The sequence below is a fragment of the Ailuropoda melanoleuca genome, chromosome 13 (genome assembly GCF_002007445.2).
Source record: "Ailuropoda melanoleuca isolate Jingjing chromosome 13, ASM200744v2, whole genome shotgun sequence".
NCBI lineage: Eukaryota > Metazoa > Chordata > Mammalia > Carnivora > Ursidae > Ailuropoda > Ailuropoda melanoleuca.
In genome coordinates, this window is record NC_048230.1 from 67,957,562 (window position 1) to 67,980,775 (window position 23,214).

The following is a 23,214-nucleotide window of genomic DNA, read 5'->3' on the forward strand; positions in this document are numbered from 1 at the left end:
TAAAGGCTTAATATAAGAAAATATAAAATAGCTCACTATAAATTCTTATACTGATTACATGCTGAAATGACAGTATTTTGGATATACTGAATTAATAAAATACATTATTAAGAGTAATTTCACCTGTTTCTTTTTACATTTTAAAATGTGGCTATGAGGGCACCTGGGTGGCTCAGTCATTTAAGCATCTGCCTTCAGCTCAGGTCATGATCTCAGGGTCCTGGGATCAAGTCCCACATCGGGGTCTGTACTCAGTGGGCAGTCTGCTTCTCCCACTCACTCTGTGCTCTCTCTCTCTCTCAAATAAATAATAAAATCTTTAAAAAATAAATAAAAATTAGAAAAATAAAAATAAAATGTGGCTATTAGAAAAAGTTACATGTGGCTTGCATTGTATTTCTAATAAATAATACATCATATATGGCTGAGAAACTCCCACCCTATCTTCACAATATGGCTGAGGACTGATCCCTTACAGGGTCAGAGATCACTTTAGTTAACATGGCCTGACCCACTGTCCTGAAACCTGATTTCATACTTTCTTGGGAACAGTAACATGTCCTAAGAGTTCCATATATCATTTAATACCTATTTATTTGGGGGTGCCTGGGTGGCTCAGTTGGTTAAGCATCCAACTCTCGGTTTTGGTTCAGGTCAAGATCTCATGGGTTGTGGAACTGAGTCCTATGTCGGGCTCCTCACTAAGCAGGGAGTTTGCATGAAAGATTCTGTCCCTCTGCCCCTCCCCACCTTCTCTCAAAATAAATAAATAAATCATTAAAATAAATACCTATGTATTTTAATGGAGAAGTTATAAGCCAAAAATAAAATAAAGATGTTACAATTTCAGGTAAAAAGAAGCTAAAGAGCTTGTAGAATTTACTGGAAACTCATTAAAAAGGCTTCTGCAGGTACCTGGCTGGCTCAGTCAGTGGGCCATGCAACTCTTGATCTTGGGGTCATGTGCCCCACACTGGGCACAGAGATTACTTAAAAAAAAAAAAAAAAGGCTTTGGGGCACCCAGGTGGCTCAGTCGGTTAAGTGTCTGCCTTTGGCTCAGGTCATGATCTCAGGGCCCTGGGATCAAGTCCTACATCAGCTCCCTGCTCAGCAGACAGTGTGCTTCTCCCTCTCCCTCTGCCTGCTATTTTGCCTGCTTGCATGTGCTCTGTCAAATAAACAAATAAAATCTTTTATAAAGAAAAAAAAAGGCTTCTGAAATTCTCCCAGAAACATGTAATTTTTCAATTTGTAAGTTTTAGAAAAAAATCTCCAAAACAGCTCTTTGTAATAGGACATGACCATGAGATTTTGTGGTAACCCTTACTACCACCATTGTCGTTTCTATGCAAAATAAACAGTGCTGTTAGAAAATATCTTAAGTTGCAATTAAAATGAAATTGAACTCAAATTTGGAAACAGCAAGAGAATCCCACATATGTTTTAGTTCTTTTGTTCTTTTGCCCTGCTAGCAGGGATGGAGTAGGTTTGGAGGATAGAGTGACTGCACCTGGCTTCTGAAGGAGCTCCCTTTCCTTGACGGTCCCCACTCACACCAGGATTATGGGGGCCTTCAAAAGCTAAGGGACTTCTCAAGGAACCTTGAGCAGCAGAAGGCCAAGATAAGAATAACAGTTAGGTATTTCTACTTCCTCCAGGAGAGCCATAGCCCCATGATACAACTCCTGAGGATCACTTGGCATTTTCAATCTTCGAGATTCAACTGGACCAGACCAACCTAATGCCTTCTTTTGTGTCAGAAATGCAAGCAGTGTGACCTGAGCAACAGACAGTCCTCTATAATATAGATACAACACAGAACCAAAATACTTACTTGGGGAACTGGCAGAGACCCGCTTCCTGGTCAGGCTCTCCTGGTTGGCCTTGTCTGAAGCTGACGAGCCCCTTGTTTGGACATGCCTCTTTCCTGGGCTCTCCTCTGGCTCTGGTGACTTCTCCATCCCGTGGAAATACTTCATGTGATAGTGCAACAGCTTGGCCTTGCGGAAAAATTTTAAACAATCCACAACCTTGCACCTGAACTTGTGATCTAGGTCGACAGCTGGTGCTTTACATGTCACAAAATCATCTGTTTTCTTAAATGTATTTGTTACTGAAAAATAAAAAAGAAAAAAAAAACAAAGATCCCTTATGCTTATCCTAGCTTTCTATAACATACGCATTAACACATGGCAACAGAAAGTTAAAGAGCAGAATGCATATGTAGCTGGAGACATCAGACAGCCATTACCTCCCCAGATTACTGTTTGGAGAGAATGGATACAACTTCGGGGCAAATAATATAGATTCAACCATGATTCATCTTCTGAAAGAAAAGATAAACATGTTTTTTGTTTTTTTGTTAAGCAGCCATACAAGTTCTCAAGGTTGTAGACTGTGGGGAAAGAACAGGGGAAAATCCTTAAAACAATCAAAAAAATCAGGGACCCAACCCAGCACTTACTACTCATGAGTTGGACCAGATTCAAACTTACTACCATCTTGATACTTGCGTGTGTGGACAGAACTAGGGAATATTCTGGTGGGGTGTCTTTATGAAACCAAAGGAATCTCACAATGGTTTCTGCACAAAGAGTGTAATTGTTACAAAGGTTTTTGAGATTTTTCTATTGTGTACTTTGTGCAAAGGGACTCAGAGACAGTAAGAAAAAAAAAAAAAGACAACCAAATAAATGAAACTTGAAGGCATGAGGAAAACTCAGGAGTCAATGATCAAATTTAAAGAAGCAAAAAAAGTTTGAAACGCCCCCCCCAAAAAAACAAATAAACAGAAGGCAATGGTCTATCACGTATCAATGACAAAAAATACAGTTGTCACAAGGAATTCATCTATGTTGGAAACAGTTTCTTGAAGACTCCTTTCACAATGCCCTCCCCAATGAGAGCAATCACCTTAAATTCAAATTCTCCTACTCTACTTGATTAGTTCACCCAAGAATATCCTGAGTGGACCTTTCCTGAGTAAATCAAATTTCTCCTTAATGCAGTGTTACAATTTCCATTAGAAGCAGAAAGCATACTGAACCATTGGTAAATATCAGGATTACGTTTTCAAATACCATACCACAATCACGAGAAAAAAAAAATTCTAAGCTCAATCTAAATCATACTCTATATTTCAAAATCAGCACTAGGGTATAATTACAAAGCTGGTAATGCTTGATGATCTGACAGATGCCATTGTATGAGCAATTTAAACAAGAAAAAATTATACATATACACACACATCCCAAAGCAGAATGACTTAAAATCACTTTCTATCTATAACAAGAGATAAAAGAAAGAGGTTCAAATCAATAAGATGCACTTAAGAGAAGAAAAGTAACATGAAATAAAATGGAATATATAGACAAATGGTTGTACTGGAAAAGCATGTCAGTGGAGAAATTCAAAACTCAAACTTCCAATACATCCTAAAATTATTTCTTAAAAGAAATTACAAGTGATTTCTCTGGAATTTCCTCCTGTTGGGCCTATTAAGTTAAACCGTATGAATTTGCCATTTTTGTAGATTAAGAAGGTTAAATATTGGCTATCTCATACAGTTCAACCTAATAATCCCTTTTTCCATTATGACAGTCTCAAAAATCACTGCAGACAAGGGATGCCTGGGTGGCCCCGTCAGGTAAGAATCTGACTCTTGGTTTCGGCTCAGGGCCATGAGATTGAGCCCCATGTCCGGCTCTGCCCTCAGTGCAGTCTGTTTGAGATTCTCTCTCTCTGTCTCCCTTTGCCCTTCTTCTGGCTTATGCTCCCTCTCTCCCTCTCTAAAACAAATAAATATATCTTAAAAAAAAAAAAATCACTGCACGGGGCGCCTGGGTGGCACAGCGGTTAAGCGTCTGCCTTCGGCTTAGGGCGTGATCCCGGCGTTCTGGGATTGAGTCCCACATCAGGCTCCTCTGCTATGAGCCTGCTTCTTCCTCTCCCACTCCCCCCTGCTTGTGTTCCCTCTCTCGCTGGCTGTCTCTATCTCTGTCGAATAAATAAATAAAATCTTTAAAAAAAAAAAATCACTGCAGACAACTCCACTTACCATTACATGAACAAAGCTAAGGTCCAAGTCAGACCGCATCAACACCTCCTGCCACCACCTGAGAGCTACAATAGTCAAGTTCAGCCACAGTAAACTCATACATCCTTTGGCCTGTGTTTGCAGCCCTGGTTGATCATGATGAACTTATTTTATAACGGAAAAGAAGAATGCCAAAATGCGAACATCTTTGAATTTAAAAAAAAATTAAGAGTCGAAAATAATGAGAACTTTGAACCAATTCCATGAAGAATTATCATTCTCTTTATTCAAAAACCCTGCACCTTTGTGTACACACAACTGGCCATTTGCATAAGGCAAAGAAAGGACAGTGGTTAGAAGTGTGGGTTCGAAATCATTAGCCATCAGGGAAATTCAAATCAAAACCACCTTGAGATACCACCTTACACCAGTTAGAATGGCAAAAATTGACAAGGCAAGAAAGAACAATTGTTGGAGAGGATGTGGAGAAAGGGGATCCCTCTTACATTGTTGGTGGGAATGCAAGTTGGTACAGCCACTTTGGAAAACAGTGTGGAGGTCCCTTAAAAAGTTAAAAATTGAGCTACCCTATGATCCAGCAATTGCACTACTGGGTATTTACTCCAAAGATACAGACGTAATGAAGAAAAGGGCCATATGCACCGCAATGTTCATAACAGCATTGTCCACAATAGCCAAACTGTGGAAGGAGCCGCGATGCCCTTCAACAGATGACTGGATTAAGAAGATGTGGTCCATATATACAATGGAATATTACTCAGCCATCAAAAAGAACGATTTCACAACATTTGCAGCAACATGGATGGGACTGGGAGATAACGCTAAGCGAAATAAGTCAAGCAGAGAAAGACAATTATCATATGGTTTCACTCATTTATGGAACATAAGTAGTAGGAAGATCGGTAGAAGAAGAAAGGGAAGAAAGAAGGGGGGTAAAAAGAAGGGGGAATGAACCATGAGAGACTATGGACTCTGGGAAACAAACTGAGGGTTTTAGAGGGGAGGGGGGTAGGGGATCGGGATAGGCTGATGATGGCCATTAAGGAGGGCATGTATTGCATGGTGCACTGGGTGTTATATGCAAGTAATGAATCATAGAGCTTCACATCAAAAACTTGGGATGTACTGTATGGAGACTAACATAACATAACAAAAAAATTTTATTAAAAAAAAAAAAAAAAGAAGTGTGGGTTCGTGGCTCAGTCAGTTAAGTGTCTGCCTTTGGCTCAGGTCATGATCCCAGGATCCTGAGATCAAGTCCCACAATGCTCCTTGCTCAGTGGGGAGCCTGTTTCTCCTTCTGCCTGCTGTTCCCCCTGCTTGTGTGTGCTCGCTCTCTCTCTCAAATAAATATAAAATCTTAAAAAAATTTAAAAAAATTTAAAAAAAGAGTGGGTTCTGCAGCTGAACAGCCTGGTTAAAATCCTAACTCTTTACTTACTCCTGCCTCATGTTCCTCATGTGCAGGGTGAAGAGATTAATGGCAACTACTTCATAGAGTTGTGAGCATTAAATGAATTACATGCAAAGATCCTAGAAAAGTGACTGGCACATACTAAGCGCTTAATAAATATTGGTTCTTACTACTATATAGTATAATTTTGGACTTATAAACAAATGGGACTTATGAACAGCTTTTCAGGAATTAACCTGCTCAGGAATTAACCTGCAGAACAACAGAAGTCCCTACTACTCTCAGCCTTACTGCATGCTCATGCTAGAGGCAGTGTGGTATAATGCAATCAGCTCAATTTTAAATCCCAGCTCTACCTTTCATTAGCTGTATAAATAAGCTGTACATATTTTCTAAACTATTCTCATTCAGTTTCTCATTTATAAAAGAGAATAAACACCACCTATTTTAAAAGAGTCGAGAGAAGGCTATAGTATATGTGCTTGGCACAAAGCTGGTCATTTCAAATATTAAATACATCTTGATAAACAGGCTTACATCATTTATGGAATGTGGCTGGAGACAGCTATTATAATCATCAACCACACTGAAACATTCCTTCAACCAGCCCTCATAAGCTCTGACTGGGGACATATCACTCCATAAGCACTCTGTTTTTCTGCAACCTTCTAAAAATGTGAAATCCAAACCAACCAGAAGATTCCTAGTATGGCCACTCAATAGAATTATTACCCCTACCTTTCAGAACATCATACTTTTACTAATGCAGCCAAGGGGTTTTATAAATTTGTTGGTTTTTTTAATAATCACATTACATGGTGCTGAAAAGTACCAGCTTAGTCCCCCAAAATCCTGAACATTGTGTTGTTTGCCTTTTTAAAACATGAATTACAGTGCATTTCCATTTTCCCCAAATAGTTTTGTCAAACTACATATTGGAAGTTACACATTTATCCCTAACAAATTCCATGAGATTATTTTAGTCCAAGAAGTTTATAACTCTTGATTCTGTAATTCTATATATTTAGGTCTTCATCTAAGTTGTTGATAAAGATCCAGTGGGACAGAGCTGAGGATAGCCTTTGGATAGCCTTCAGGCTGACACCAATCAATTAATCTATACTCTCTCAGGTAGAACTGCCTGAGCCAATTCAATTTCATCTATGCGGATTCCCAATACACTCATGCATCTATCTCCTCCAGGATCAGAGAGAGATTTCAAGAAAGATGTGCTCAAACTATCTGCTGAAATAAAGATTCACTTGGTCTGACAGTGCTGTAGATCCCCAAAATTAATATGTGAAAACTTAATCCCCAATGTGATGGTTTTTGGAGGTGGGCCTTTGGGAGGTGATTAGGTCATGAAGACAGAGCCCACATGAATGGGACTAGTGCCCTTATAAAAGATCCCAGAGAGTTCCCTTGCCTCTTCTGCCACATGACGACATAGTGAGAAGACTGCTGTTTACTAACTAGGAAGCAGCCTCTTACTAGACAATGAATCTGCTGGCGCCTTGATCTTGGACTTCCCAGGCTCCAGAACTGTGAGACATAAATGTCTATTGTTTATAAGCCATCCATATTCTGTTATAGCAGCTTGAATGGATGAAGACAGTCTACCGATGCAGTAAGCTTCTCAAAAGGAAGTAAGTTTAGTGTGGCAGAATAAAAACTCTTCCTCCCTAGAAGTAATACCCTTGGTTCCTCATAGCTAAGCAGAAAGTAGCAACAGCTGGACCTCCAAAGGTAAACAAGCATGGCACTCAGGTGGGCCACCTGCCTCTAAGAGGTGGTACTAGTATCACAGCAGCTCAAGTAAACAGAGAAACTCCCCAGGAGAGAAGGCACTGCCAGGTGTCACTGTCACAAAGCCCCTGGCCAAATCAAGAGCTCTTTTCAAAATAGCAACATCAATGAGACAAAATGAGTCACTGGTTGTTGCCTAAAGGAGTACATATTTAAAGAAGAATGATTTAAGAATTATGAATATTCAACCACAGAAGTTTGATAAGTAAGATTCCCTCATAAACGCAACTCAGTGAGAATTAACTGACCATTCCAATTATAAGCCTGTCAATAATCTACCTTGCAGTGTCGAGAAAAACAACATAAGCATCAAGGTGAGAAAAGCAGCAAATAAAGTATAAATCAGTTATGGAAAACAGCCTTTGACAAAATATGATAAATTACAATTAACTATAATTTTAGATCCACAAATCAAAAAGTAGATAAAAATATAGTAATAAGATAATGTTTATGCTAACTTTTTAAGGATGACAAAATATTTGGGACGTGTTAAATGAAAATGAAACAACAGCAAAAAAACAATAAACATCCCAAGACTTAAGTAATCACTTCCTTTTTCATGAAGACCTTGCAAACTGTACTATTTTTAACCCAACTAATTTTAAGAGATACAGAAAATGGTATCTTCCAGACTGCATAATTTTATCTTAGTTTTTGTATACAACAGTCAAGACAAGCCTTCTGTATGCAAAATGAAAGCTGCCAATTCAGCCAGTGTAGGTCACATGGTTCCCTCCATTTGGGATACCTCTCTCACTTACAAACCAAGCCTTGCTCATCCTTCAAATGCCACCTACTTGCATAATGCTTTTGCCTTGGCCTCTCAGCAGAAAAGGATCTACTCTGCCTTCTCTGAATTCCCATTAAGTACTTCATGTAAAATAAATCTTGTACTATCTATCCCTTTCTATCTGTATTACAGTTGGTTCTGCTCATTCTTTATTCTAAATGCTGAAATGGGGGACGGGACATGCTCCATTCTTTACTTCTATGATACTTATCTTGGTATACTACAACATTAAACAAGAGAGCTGGCCTCTCCAAGACCATTTCCTCACCAAATGGGAGGAAAAATACTTATTTCACAAGGCTCCTACATATTTCCTTGAGGTAATAGAAGAGAAAACCCATTATTAACTACACCAAGTAACTTGAACATTAGTTGTCATCATGGCTGTCACTGATCTCATTGTTGGTTTTTTTAAAAAAAAATAAAAGTTGTGCATAATCCCTGCCATGGGTCCATTAGTGGCACAACCTGAGAATTTTAACATCTAATTGCCCCACTTTATTAATCAAACATTCAAGTTTGGTAACAAAAGCATAATAGGAACAACAAAATGATGCAACCAGCAAAATATTTTACATTTTCAAAGAATTTAGAAATAGAATATGGGGGGGGGCGCCTGGGTGGCTCAGTCGTTAAGTGTCTGCCTTCGGCTCAGGGCGTGATCCTGGAGCCCTGGGATCGAGCCCCACATCAGGCTCCTCCATTGAGAGCCTGCTTCTTCCTCTCCCACTCCCCCTGCTTGTGTTCCCTCTCTCGCTGGCTGTCACTGTCAAATAAATAAATAAAATCTTAAAAAAAAAAATAGAATGTGGGGCGCGACTGGGTGGCTCAGTCAGTTGAGCATCTGTCTTCAGCTTGGGTCATGATCTTGGGGTCCTGGGATCCAGCCTGGCATCAGGCTCCCTGCTCAGTGGAAAGTCTGTTTCTCCCTCTCCCTTTGCCGCTCCCCCTGCTTGCGCTCTCTTGCTTGCTCTATCTCAAATGAATAAAGAAAATCTTTGAAAAAAATAAAAACAGAATATGTACGGCATAACTATGCCAAAGAAAACCCACAAGAGAAATATAATGATAAAAAAATTACACAGAATATATACAATACAGCAATATAAGTAATGGCAACCCTCTGGTTATAAGACTTCGAGTAAAAAGAAAAACTGTTTTCTACTCTTCCATGCTTTAATAAGGTATAATAGCCATATTATCTTCACAATAGAAAGAACAACACAGTGGTTTTGTATTTCTATATTATCCTACTCTACAGAACAGTGTTCCTGTGGCAAAAGAAGCATGGTGCTAAAAGCATGGTCAAGAACTAGGAAAGCCACTGGCTGCCCAAAGGGCCCACTGGACCACACACAGTCTGCATAGATCCCAGGTCTCTCACAGGTGCGTATTTCCCAGTGGGAGTTTATCTGGATCGTATGTCACAGATGACATCATCCACTCTGGGATACTACTGTCCTTTGTCAACAAGGGAGCAGTTACTAGGAGACAAAAGGCAGAAAATATGAAATTTAAATCCTGAAGGGAGCCTGGTTCAAAAATCTAAGGTTAATCGAATTACCCTTTGGGTAGAAAATAAATCACTGGAACCAAGTTACTCCTGTTTTTGAAAACAATATGGAAATTAGTATTTCCAAGTAGTTACTGGCGTTATCACTTAAATGCTCTGTACTCTTCCTCATGTTTAACAGACTTTTGTTTGGAGCAATCAAGGCAAAGCATAGAACTCTCCCCTGGGATCCGAGGATCAAAATCTCAAGGGTCACCCTTTGTTTTTGCGTCTCCCAAAATTACTACTATATGTTGATATATGTAGAGAAAAATGGTCCACGGAATTTGAATTTGCTTTTAAGAATAATAGCTCTAAGGAATGTTTTTTTTTTTTTTTAAAGATTTTATTTATTTATTTGACAGAGACAGAGACAGCCAGCGAGAGGGGGAACACAAGCAGGGGGGAGTGGGAGAGGAAGAAGCAGGCTCACAGCGGAGGAGCCTGATGTGGGGCTCGATCCCATGATGCCGGGATCACGCCCTGAGCCGAAGGCAGACGCTTAACCGCTGTGCCACCCAGGCGCCCCTAAGGAATGTTTTCTTTACTTCTGGGAGGAGAATAGGGGAAAATAAATTATAAAATGTCTCCTAATAATCCCTGCCTCCTGGTGTTCACATCCATGTGTAATCCCCTCTGCTCGAGTGTAGGTAGGACCTATAACTTGCCTCTATTGGAATAAGCAAAGGTGATAGTATGTCACCTTTCTTGAAAAAAAGTTTTGTGATTATATTATGTAATATTTAACATCTATCTTACTAGCAGGTATTCTACTTTGAAGGCTTGATGAAACATGCTATGTTGTGAGCTACTCTATAGAGAAGCCCATGGAACAAGTAACTAAGAGTACCAGCAAGAACTGTGGCCCTGAGTCTGACAGCATACAAAGGACTGAATGGTGCCAACAACCATGTGAGCCTGGAAGCAAATTCTTCCCCAGCAGAGTTTTCAGATGAGAACACAGCTCTGGTCAACTCCTTTCCTGCAGTCTTGCAGAGGACCCGTTAAGCTCTGCCTGGATCCCTCGAGCACAGAAACTACGAGAAAATAATGTATTGTTTTAAGCCACTATGTTTGTGGTAATATTGTTACATAGCAGTAGATAATATAGGGCAGGATCAGAACCCTCTCGTTTTCTACATACTTGAGTGATTTTTTTATACTTTCCCTTTTATGATAAACATCCACTAACTTTATACTAAAAAAAAATTTTGGGGCGCCTGGGTGGCACAGCGGTTAAGCGTCTGCCTTTGGCTCAGGGCGTGATCCCGGCGTTATGGGATCGAGCCCCACATCAGGCTCCTCCGCTATGAGCCTGCTTCTTCCTCTCCCACTCCCCCTGCTTGTGTTCCCTCTCTCACTGGCTGTCTCTATCTCTGTCAAATAAATAAATAAAATCTTAAAAAAAAAAAAAGTTTTTAAACTATGTTTTCTGAAACGTGGCTTAGAAATAATATCCTATTTAACCCTTTTTAAAATACCCATTACCAGAACCTCAAACCTCATAGTTAGAGGATTATGATGGTGATATTTAGTCTCATTGACCCACACCCTGGCATTCCAAGCCCATATCAATCTAAGTACCACCTTTCCAAACTCATCTCCCATCAATCCACAATGAGGCCTCAGCAGCTGCCTAGCTAGCCCAAACAACTGCTTCATGCTTTCATAGCTCACACCTCCACTCAGGCTTTGCCCTCTCCCTGCCATTCCTCCATGGCGTGGCCAAATGTTCACTTCCATCCAAACTCAGCCCACTCCCCATGCGGGAAGTTGCCCAGATGGCCACAGCTCTCAGGGACCACATGCCATCAACTCCTGACACAAATGACTACCTGATGCACCTCATCTTTAGCACCTCAGATCTGCTGCTGGATCCTGTTATTTGCCACTTCTCCAGCCAGAGGATAAGGGCCACTTCTCATTGCCTTATGTATGTACCCTCAGCACCACCCCCTAATACAGCTGGTATTCTTGTCAGCAATGACACCACATGATCCCAGTAGTTTAACACTTTTTTGAAATGTACTTCCAATACTATAATGGGTAAAACATTTATCAGGTCTGTAAAGAAATAACTTTATCAGCTCTGAAGCAACAGAAGACAATCAAAGAGAAACTTGAATGGATTTAAATATTCACAGCAAATCCAGTCAAATGCATCAAATAAAGAAAAAATGTCCTTAAGTAGAGGAATAGTTAAATAAACTACGGGAAGTCTGCATTATGTAATTCTAATCAGCTGTTTAAAAAGAATGAAGTAGCTCTGTACTTACTGATATGGACAATCTCAAAATATACTAAGTGAAAACAGTCCATACCATAGTATGTGACCTCATGTATGGTTACAGGTGGGGGAAAAAAGATATTACAAAAATACATAGAAAGGGGGGATGCCTGGCTGGCTCAGTCAGAGGAGCATGCAACTCTTGATCTCAGGGTCATGAGTTCGAGTCCCACGTTAGGTGCAGAGATTACTTAAAATAAATAAAATTTTTTTTAGATGCAGAGAAAAGAAACCACAGAGATAGAAATTAAGATGTTGATAGTGGTTATCTCTGTAGAGGGGCTTGGGCTAGAAATGCAGGTAGTAAGAGGAACTTCCACATTTTCTATATACACCCCAGGAGCAACAAGCATACCTAGCACCCAGATCTTGGTTTCTAAATACAGTTTTTCACTTAAAAGAAATCAGGACTTCTTGGAGAAATCCAAGGGTTTCTGAATTCCTTGCTGAAAGGATGGGTAAGTACAAGATGAGCTTGGAACATCCTGTTAAACCAGAAAGTAAAGATGTACTCACATTAAAAAAAAAAAAAAAAAAAAACAGAGTGGGGTGGGGGCTGGCTGGTTCAGTTGGTGGAGCATGTAATTTTTGATCTCAGGGTTGTGAGTCTGACCTCCACGTTGGGTGTAGGGATTACATAAAAATAAAATCTTTACAGGTGCCTGGGTGGCTCAGCTGGTTAAGCATCTGCCTTCGCTCGGGTCATGATCTTGGGGTCCTTGGATCAAGCCCTGTGTCGGGCTCCCGGCTCAGTGGGGAGTTTGCTTCTACCTCTCCCTCTGCCCACACCCAGCTTATTATGCTCATGCTGTCTCTCTCTTAAATGAAAAAATAATATCTTTTAAAAATTAAATAAATAAATCTTTTTAAGTAAACAAATAAAATCTTAAAAATATATATATAAAGGAGCACCTGGGTGGCTCAGTCAGTTAAGCATCTGCCTTCAGTGTAGGTCATGATCCCAGGTCCTGGGATCAAGTCCCACACTGGGCTCCTTGCTTAGCAGGGAGCCTGCTTCTCCCTCTGCCTGCTGCTCCCCCTGCTTGTGCTCTCTCTCTCTGACAAATGAATAAATAAAATCTTTAAATAAATAAATAAATAAAATAAAACATATAAAATATATATATATATTTATAAATAAAGCACTTCTTTATATGTATAAAGAACCGCTCACAGAATGAAGAAGATACAGGAACCAGTCTGAAAGGCTCCCCCACTGGCCGAATCTCGGACAATGTGGGTATTTAAATACATAACCATAGGCGGATCGGGCGCCTGGGACTTGAGGTCAGATCTCAGGGTCGTGAGATGGAGACCCACATCGGGCTCCATGCTCAGCAGGGTGTCTACTTGAAATTCTCTCTCTCCCTCTGCCCCTCCCCCTGCTCATGCTCTGTATCTCTCTCCTCAAATAATCCTTAAAAAAGAAAAAAATGACAGACACAGATTATAACCCATAGAACAAAGCAAGAATCCATGAATCCATGTAGATACAAAGAGAAAGAAGAAAGAAAGAAAGAGAGAGAGAGAGAAACAAAGAAAGAAAGAAAGAAAGAAAGAAAGAAAGAAAGAAAGAAAAAGAAACTCTTGCTTAAAATAGAATACAAATTAACAAAATACCAAAGAAATTATTTAAAGTTAGAAATCACTATTTGGGGGCGCCTGGGTGGCTCAGTCGTTAAGCGTCTGCCTTCAGCTCAGGGCATGATCCCGGCATTATGGGATCGAGCCCCACATCAGGCTCCTCCGCTGGGAGCCTGCTTCTTCCTCTCCCACTCCCCCTGCTTGTGTTCCCTCTCTCTCTGGCTGTCTCTCTCTCTGTCAAATAAATAAATAAAATCTTTAAAAAAAAAAAAAAGAAATCACTATTTGTCGGTCATCAGAGTAAAAACTGTTTCAAACAAGAAATACCAACAGATGCTAAAACAGTAGGTGAATGTTTCATGGAGAAACAAAATATTTACATAGCCTCAAAGTATCCTCTCACAAGTATAATTTATTAATTATAAAGGGAAAAATAGTAGCTTTACAGAACAGATAACTACCTTAGCCAAGTGATCAAAGTTAACATACTGATAAATGCGACAAACAGATATCATGTGCCTCCTGATAGAATACACTTAAAAAGAACACGTTGCCTATAGGGTATTTCTACTAAAAGTTAATAACCTAAAACTAATCATGAGGATACATCAGAAAACACCAAACCGAGGGACATCATATCCTTCAGAAATGTCAAGGTCATGAAAGACAAAGAAAGACTGAAGAATTATTTCAGATGAAAGGAGACTAAAGAAACAGACAATGAAATCCAATGTGTCATCCTGGATTGGATCCTGACCAGGAAAAAATGTTTTTCCTACTTTTGCTATAATGGACATTATTAGAACTGAGGAAGTCTGAACAAGGTCCTGATTTTGATAATCATATTATAGTAACGTAAGAGAATATCCTTTGTTTTAGGAAATATGAATTGAAATATTTATGGGTAAAGTTCTGTAACTTATGCCAAACAATTCAGAAATAATACTTTTTTAAAAAGGGAATAGGGTCACCTGGGTGGCTCAGTCAGTTAAGTGCCTGCCTTTGACTCAGGTCATGTTCCCAGGGTCCTGGGATCCAGCCCAGCATCAGGCTCCCTGCTCAGCGGGGAGCCAGCTTCTTTCTCCCTCTCCCTCTGCCTGTTGCTGCCCCTGCTTGTGCTCATGTGTGCTCTCTGTCAAATAAATAAAATCTTAAAAAAAGAAAGAAAAAAGAAAAGAAAAGAAAAGAAAAGGAAAGAAAAGAAAAGGAAAGAAAAGAAAAAAGAAAAGATCTTTAAAAAAAAAAAAAGTGGTGGGAGGGCACTTGGATGGCTCAGTAGGTTAAGCGTCCATCTCAGTTTTAGCTCAGGTCTTGATCTCAGGGTTGTGAGTTTGAGGTTTGCCCAGCATGGAGCCTATTTAAAAAAAAAAAAAGAAGAAGAAGAAAACAAACATGGCAAACCACAAACTGGGGGGGGGGGGAAATCTGGTTGAAGATATATATGAATTCTTTGTACTACTTTTCCAATTTTTTATAAGTCTGAAATTATTTCAGAGTCTTAAAACTTATTAAAAATATATGCAGAGGAGGGCCTGGCTGGCTTAGAAAGTAGACTATGCAACTCTTGATTATGGAAGCTGTAAGTTTAAGTCCTACACTGGGGGTAGAGTTTATTTAATTAAAAAAATTTTTTTAATAAATGCAGAAAAAATATATATGCAAAAGAACTACTTCGAGGCCACAGAACAGCTAAGTGGGAGGAAAACAACTCTGCCAAGGCTTTCCCCTAGATGCAAACCTCTGCACTCAGTCCTCACAAAAATCACTGAGCATTTATTCCACAAGATGGCAGAGCTGCCCCAAATGCCAGAGCCATGTTTGGAGCAGCTAACACCTCTCTTTTGCTCTTGGCTAGATGTGTGTTGACTTCCCTGGCTCCCCCTCCTGCCATCCAAGAGCTTCTTTCACACAGATTTCCTAGATTAGGACTCCATCCCAGGTTAGAAATTCCGAGACTGGCACCAGCTCAGGACAGCAATCACTAAGCAGTGACTCATGTGACAGCATCCTGGCATCCAGGGACCCTGCTGGATGTTTCTGATGATGATACCGCCCTCCTTCCTGCTTACTTACATAATACATTCCTGGTAAATGAATCCTCAACAAAACAATCGCTCTCCCAGCCATCTTTCTATATCATCCTGTACTCACCACTAAGCCCATGTTCCAAAAGAAACACCAGAAACAACATTCCATTTCCAGGTCAACATATCTTCCTCCCTCAAATTAAAGAATTCCAAAGGCACCAACCACCCTGTCTGGAGTACTGACATCACTTGTACCACACACTCCTCTTCAAACCTGGCCACCCTACTAAGCCTCTTACTCAGAGTATACACACCGCTTTAACAAGTGCCCTCCAGAGATGTGGGAATTTTGTGTCACATACTATGCAACTTCCCTAGACAGGGACTGTGTTCATGTCTCAATTTATATAGCACCCAGCATCCCATCAGATGGCTTTAGGCACTCAGATGGAAGATGGGAGTCAGAAACCCTGTATCACCAGCCAGTAGGAAGTGTGCAACTATGGTTAAGTCCTTCTTGCCAAATATTAGGCTCTTTGCCTATAAAACAGAACAGTGAAAAATTAGAAATAACTTAAGTATTTTTCAGTAGGGGACAGTAAATAAATTATAGAATACCCATACAATAAATTACATGTAATTGTGAAAGGAGATATGAACTAATATGGAAAAATACCATAAATGAAAATTGCAAGCCACTGAATAATGTAAGAATATGATTCCATTACTTCATTTTTTAAAAAGTTATACCTGTGTATGTATGTTTGTATATGTACCAGAACCATGTCTGGAAGGATAGAAGGACATATATCAAATTGTACCATGGCTCCTTCAAGAGTGAGGATCCTATCTATATAAGGGAGGACATTTCACATTTATTTTCTTTTACATGGTTTTAATTTTTGCTGGCATGTATTGGTTTTGAAATTTATGAGGGGAAAAAATTCAGCAAAATGACTCGATAGAGTAATTTTTTTAAGATTTTATTTTTAAGGAATCTCTACACCCAACATGGGGCTCGAACTTACAACCCTGAGACCAAGACTCTCATGCTCTACCAACTGAGCCAGCCAAGTGCCCCTATTATTTTATAGGGGTTCCGAGTAGAGGTCCGAGTTGACTTTTTCAGAGTCATAAAAATTCATCAAGAACTAATACTCGTTGGGGCGCCTGGCTGGCTCGTTGGCCGACCCTTGATTTTGGCTTGGGTCGTGATCTTAGGGTCCTAGATAGAGCCCTGCTCTATCTATCCGTGGGCTTCACGTCAGCAGGAAGTCTGCTTCAGCATTCTCTCTCTCCCTCTGCTCCTCTCCTCCCCCCTCCGCCAGTTGGTCTCTAAAATAAATAAATCTTAAAAAAAAAAGAATACTCATAAAGAATTACTATACCTTAGTGTTCAGATTGTAAGAAATCATATTTTATTTTAAAAATCAAACACTACGAAAAACCTTTCACTGTTATTTCCTTATTACTCAAAAATGATCATCATACTAAGTCCACACAGTCTGAGACAACCTTAAGTTCCTGCCATGTTATGTTTTTCCATGAAAAAAATTAATGAATAACTGAAGTAATTTAACTTTAAACATCTTAAAAAACATACTAAAATACCTTTTCACATTATTTTTCAAAACAGATTCTTTATTTGATCATACATGTTGATTTTTTTTAATCCCCATATCCAACAGGAATCTTAGAAAAAAGAATCACTGCATCAAAAAATAGGACTTGAAATTTTTTTTTAAAGATTTTATTTATTTTTTGGACAGAGAGAGAGACAGCCAGCGAAAGAGGGAACACAAGCAGGGGTAGTGGGAGAGGAAGAAGCAGGCTCCTAGTGGAGGAGCCTGATGCGGGGCTCAATCCCAGGACTCTGGGATCACACCCTGAACAAAAGGCAGACGCTTAATGACTAAGCCACCCAGGCGCCCCAGGACTTGAAATTTTGTTTTGAAAAAGAGTTGTCAACATTATGGCAGATCTAGAAATATTTAAGCTGGTCAATCAATCAATAATGCAATTAACCATTTATCAACTGGAAGTGTCCTAGACAATCCATTCTTATAAATAAGTGCCTCCCCTGAAGTCAAAGAGATCAGTTATTCAACTTTCTGTGTTTTCCTAACCTTTTCCAGCTTTCCTTTCTACCCCTCAAAGCTTTGGTACATAAGAAATGCTCAAGTAATTGACTTGAATTACTGGAAGTAACTGAATGAATGACCCAATTAATTAAATATTATCCACTACTTAACTGATGAAACAAGTCTTCCAATGGATCTATTTGCTCTGGTCAGGTATAAAACGTATTCAATAAAAGTGTGCCAAATCTAAGCCCAAAGGTAAGAGCACACCTGCTGTGTCTGCAGGATAGCAAGGAGGCCATGTGGCTGGAGTAGAGTCAGCAGCAAGGAGACAGTGAGGAAGGGTAAAAGTGGCCAGAAGGAGGGCCACTGCAGGCCAGTGTACGGGCCTGTGGCGTGCATGAACAAATACCAACAGTTCTGGGCAGTGAGAGACATGAATGTTGGTTTTATTATTCTTTTTTTTTAAGATTTTTTATTTATTTATGTGACAGAGAGAGAGAGACAGCCAGCAAGAGAGGGAACACAAGCAGGGGGAGTGGGAGAGGAAGAAGCAGGCTCACAGCAGAGCATGAGCCTGATGTGGGGCTCGATCCCAGGACCCTGGGATCACTCCCTGAACCGAAGGCAGACGCCCAACGACTGAGCCACACCATGGTTTTATTATTCTTAATAATAATTTCTGGATTTCTTTTCAAATTTATCAACATAAAAAGGCAAGTTACCAAAATGAGTATACTGAATGTAGAGAAGATCACTTCCATAAACCAGGTAAAATGTACCAACAAAATCCTTGGTGAAGTTTGAATAAGGTCCTGGTTTTGATAATGATATTATGGTACTATAATGTAAGAAAGATACACCAAAGTATTTAGAAGTAGAAGTCTGAAATTTATTTTCAAAAAATTCAGAAAAAATACTTTGAAATACCTTAAGGCCAAAAAATAATAGCTAAGTAGGAGGAAAGCTACCTTACCAACAGAGAGATCCAGGTGAACACATCAGGGCTATCCCCCCTATTGAGAACGAAGCATTGTCAGTAGTTCCATCAACTCTTCAAAGCAACTGACCTCGGTTTGGCAGCAACTGATCTGCTCAGCCTTAACCCAGTTCAGAAAGCCTGCAATTAAGTCAGAAAGCACACCTAACAGTCTCAGAAAAGACTCTATGATTATGCTGTTGACGTTGCTCTGCTTCCCTCTCCAAATGCCTAATTGCTACTCATCCTTCAAGGCCCTGTGAAAGTACCACCTTCTTCCACCCCTGCCCCCAAACCACCAACCTAAATATCACCTCTCTCCCAGAGTCAGATCCAAATAGCATTTAATGAACACTAAAACCAAGAGTGTCCCATTCACCATCGTATACTCAACAGTTAGCAGAGGTCCTGGGCATATAAAAGGGCTCAACAAGTTGAGTCCTGAGTTCAACTTTCACGTGGCAAGCACACATTATTACTGTCAGTATTCTCTCCCAAAAGTATTTATATTACAGACAACGGCAGTCTTATCAGTTCCCCTAGACAGAAAAACCTAGAGCACTGATCAGATGTCTCATTCATTTTTCTAACTCTAGAACAATGAATTCTCAAGCAGTTCTCCACCAGTACATGCCTGATGGCAAACCATACACACAACTTTCCAAACTACAATGGCCATAACCCTATGACTTTCTACTCAAGAAACAGAGAACACAGTACATGAAAGCTAAACTACTATAGGCATTACACGAAAATGGACCTGATTAATTTTAAAATACATCATTTGCAAAAACAATTATAGACATTACTCTAAAACATACCGGGTTAACTTACAAGTAAATCATTTGTAAACATTCAGTATTTTAGTGACAAATAATTTCCTACTCATTTTATAACCGACAACCTATCAAGACTCCAGGGTTAGAATCATTGATTTAAACCACAGAGCAATGTGTCTCATTTCTAACAGGTACATAGATTAAAAAAAAAAAAAAGCTGAATAAGCCTGTACTTCTGTTAGGTCTTCTCCCTTATTTATTTTGTGGTTCATGTAGAATATTCACAAATGAGAGAGCTTAGAATAGTCTTGGCACTTAGATGGCACTAAATATTTGTTGACTAAAACAAATGAATGGACCACAGCGCCTTTCCAAAAAGCTCTGGTAACCTGTGAATGACCAAATAGGTTGGGCCCAGATTTAGAGAATAATCTGAGATCTCTGAACTTCTAAGGGCACCTACACTAACAATTTTATATATTTTAAAACATAAACAAATGCATACCCAAGTAGAAGAATTTCAACAGTATTCTCCTCTGGGTTCTAAGTCATCAAAGCAAATAGCCCAGAGCACTTACTCTTCCTAGCTCAAACACAAGGTAATATGACCTCTATCATTGCTATAACCTCTCTTAGAAAATCAGGCAAGTATTTCAGTTAGTTGCAGTGGTTTCTAAATTCCCCAGAAAATCCTCTGTGTAACCCGAAGAAGCAAAAAAAGACGTGAACTCTTACCACCACCCTTTCCCAAAGCTCATCTGTCCTGCCCTCACTTTACCTTATTTCCATCCTTTCCACAAACCAGAGACACAGCTAAACTAACTGAAAGGAAAGAAACTGTATATGTGTGTGTGTGTGTGTGTGTGTGTGTGTGTGTGTGTGTGTTGGAAAGAGCTTAAAACCCCACCGAATATGTAAATTTTAAAACAGGCACTGGAGGGGGTGCCTGGATGGCTCAGTTGGTTAAGTGTCTGCCTTCAGCTCAGGGCATGATCTCAGGGTCCTAGGATTGAGCCCCACATGGGGCTCCGTGCTCCGTGGGGAGTCTGCTTCTCCCCCCCTCCCCACTCCTCGCTCATGCTCCCTCCCTCGCTCTCTCTCAAATGAATAAATTTTTAAAAATATTTAAATAAGTAAAGAAACAAATACTAAAACAGGCACTGTATTTAGCCTCTAGTCTACTTAGCCTCTAGCCTAGTCTTTTCACTCCTCTCATCTGCACAGCATATTTTCCAGTGATGTAGGAACAATTTATTACCAATTTCAAGTGATATCTAACATAACACCACACTCAAGACAATATAATTTAAGAGTTTAGTCTTCTGAATTATAAGGAACATGGCTGTCATCTAAAGCTCTCCACACCAAAACAGACAACCAAGTTCTGAGATTAAATTTCCACCTCATTTGAACAACAAGTTCCTTTCTCCCACATGACAAAAAAGTAGGTTGGGAGGAGAGGAGCACTGCCCCTGACAGAAGGCTCAGCAAGAAAACGGAAACTGTGTACACCCAAGAAGAGCCCACAAGGCTAAGGCACAACACTAGACCCACCGGGACAAAAGACCAACCTAAAGGCACCACAGAGGAGCCAGGACTGAATATTTGAGTACTTTCAGCTTACTATTTTCAAAAAGCTGCTCTGCTATACCATTTATGTTAACCACATGGCATGTGGTCAAGGCCCCGCACCCCAAAAGGGCATCTGGGTGGGTCAATGGTTAGCATCCAACTCTTGATCTCAGGTTCATGACTTCAAGCCCCACCTTGGGCTCCACTCTGGGCATGGAGCCTACATAAAAAATAATAATAATAAGGGGCGCCTGGGTGGCTCAGTTGGATAAGCATCTGCCTTCAGCTCAGGTCACAATCCCAGGGTCCTGGGATCAAACCCCACGTCGGGCTCTCTGCTCGGCCAGGAGCCTGCTTCTCCCTCTCCCTCTGCCTGCTGCTCCCTCTGCTTGTGCTCTCTCTCTGTCAAATAAATAAATAAAATCTTTAAAAATAAATAATAAAAGTATGCAATTCTGATGACAAATACTCATTATAGTGTCAGTCTTTTAAATGGTCCTGTTAAAAATAAAACAATTTAAATGTCATTCACCATTTAACAAAGTAAAATTTTCTATTTATAATTTAAAGTACTCCTAATATTTGGAATCTGCCCTTCTAGAAGAAAAGTATTTTCAAATCTTATATTCTTTGTTAAATATATAAATTAGATTTAGTACAACACAAATGAGGATATAAATGTACAGATTTGGTGACAGCTAAAGTTAAATAAAGTCACAAGTATGTAGTGTCAAAATACAGAATCATCAATATTCAATTGACTACCTTCTGTCCAATGAAATAACAAAACAGGAAATGTGCTACACACACCTTTGCTTATGTTGTCCCCTCTGCTGGAATACCTTGACCCCATCTATCACTCATGGGACAGTACTATCCATCCATCAAGATTCAGCTTAAAAATTATTGAACACTACATCTGAAACTAATGATGTACTATGTGTTGGCTAACTGAATTTAAATTTAAAAAAAAAAAAAAAAAAGATTCAGGGCGCCTGGGTGGCTCAGTGGTTAGATGTCTGCCTTCAGCTCAGGTCATGATCCCAGCGTTCTGGGGCCGAGCCCCGCATTGGGCTCCCTCCCTGTTCAGCGGGAAGCCTGCTTCTCCCTCTCCTACTCCCCCTGCTTGTGTTTCCTCTCTCACTGCCTCTCTCTCTGTCAAATAAGTAAATAAAATCTTTAAAAAAAAAAAAAAAAGACTCAGCTTAAATGGTATGTCTCCTAAGTTAGGATGGTTTTCAGGCAGCCACTAAGTCTTACTTGTATCAGTGATACTACTTGTTTTAGCACAGCACCTGGTACTTAGCAGGTTCATAGGGTGTTCCAACTGAGCAAAAAAAGATATGCAATCGAAGCTTGGTAGCAAAATCTCTTCTTACCTTTCCTGCCCTAACTGCAGGAAGACAATTTCATTTAATCTTTACTATTTCCCCAAGTCTCTCACTAAAAGAACTTCTTAAAATATTCTTCTCCAGAGAACAATGGGCAACCCACAATCTCCTCAAGCTTCATTCTTCCTCTGAGCTCATACGTACATAATAAGTTTTGAGAATAACAGAGCCCATACTCCCCACACACTGGAAAGGGATAAGGTTACAGATCACCCATACTTACCAAAGGAACACTTCCCAGGTCTAGAACCATGTCCTCAATAGAATCTAATGAGATTTGATTCCACAGCTCATTTCTGGCTAAATTTTCCAAAACACTACGTCTTCCCCTTGTTAGAGCTGCCATAGTCCAGAAGAAGACTATCCTGTGAGACCTTAGGCCATCACAGTCATCTAGGAAATGCCAGAATTTACCTACACTTAATTCCCTTCTCCCTTACTCTACCTCTTTCAATTCATAATAAGTCAAACTTTGCAAAATAAAGAAATTTTTAAAGATGAATGTTGATCAAGAACTTTGGGGTATGAGCTATCAGTGGGAAACACTTAGAATTTCATGAAAAATTTTAAAGGGTGGCTTACATAATAATGTGATTTTTTAAAATATGGTAAAATACATATATAATAATATTGACTGTATGTATATTATGATCGTGACTATATTTTCTAAATACTGAAGGAAAATAAAATTCTTAATTTCGGTAAATAACAATAAATAAAAGTAAAAGACAAGAGAAAATAAAGTACAATGTATATAAGACAAAGGATCAGTATCCATAATGTACAAAGAAAACCTGACAAATCAATAATAAAAACAACCCAACAGGAAGTGAGCAAAGAAAATTCACAGAAAAATAGATAAAAATATTCAATAAACACATGAAAAACTGTTCA

General features: G+C 39.6%; 1 protein-coding gene across 1 annotated transcript in view; it reads right to left on the bottom strand.

The window, feature by feature from the left end:
- The window catches only part of PHF20 (PHD finger protein 20), a 133,732-nt gene that overhangs the window by 39,664 nt on the left and 70,854 nt on the right, over window positions 1–23,214 (bottom strand). Inside the window, exon 10 of the mRNA XM_002916414.4 lies at window positions 1,836–2,114. Within this exon, the coding sequence (XP_002916460.1) occupies window positions 1,836–2,114 (279 nt within the window). The remainder of the gene's footprint in view (window positions 1–1,835; window positions 2,115–23,214) is intronic.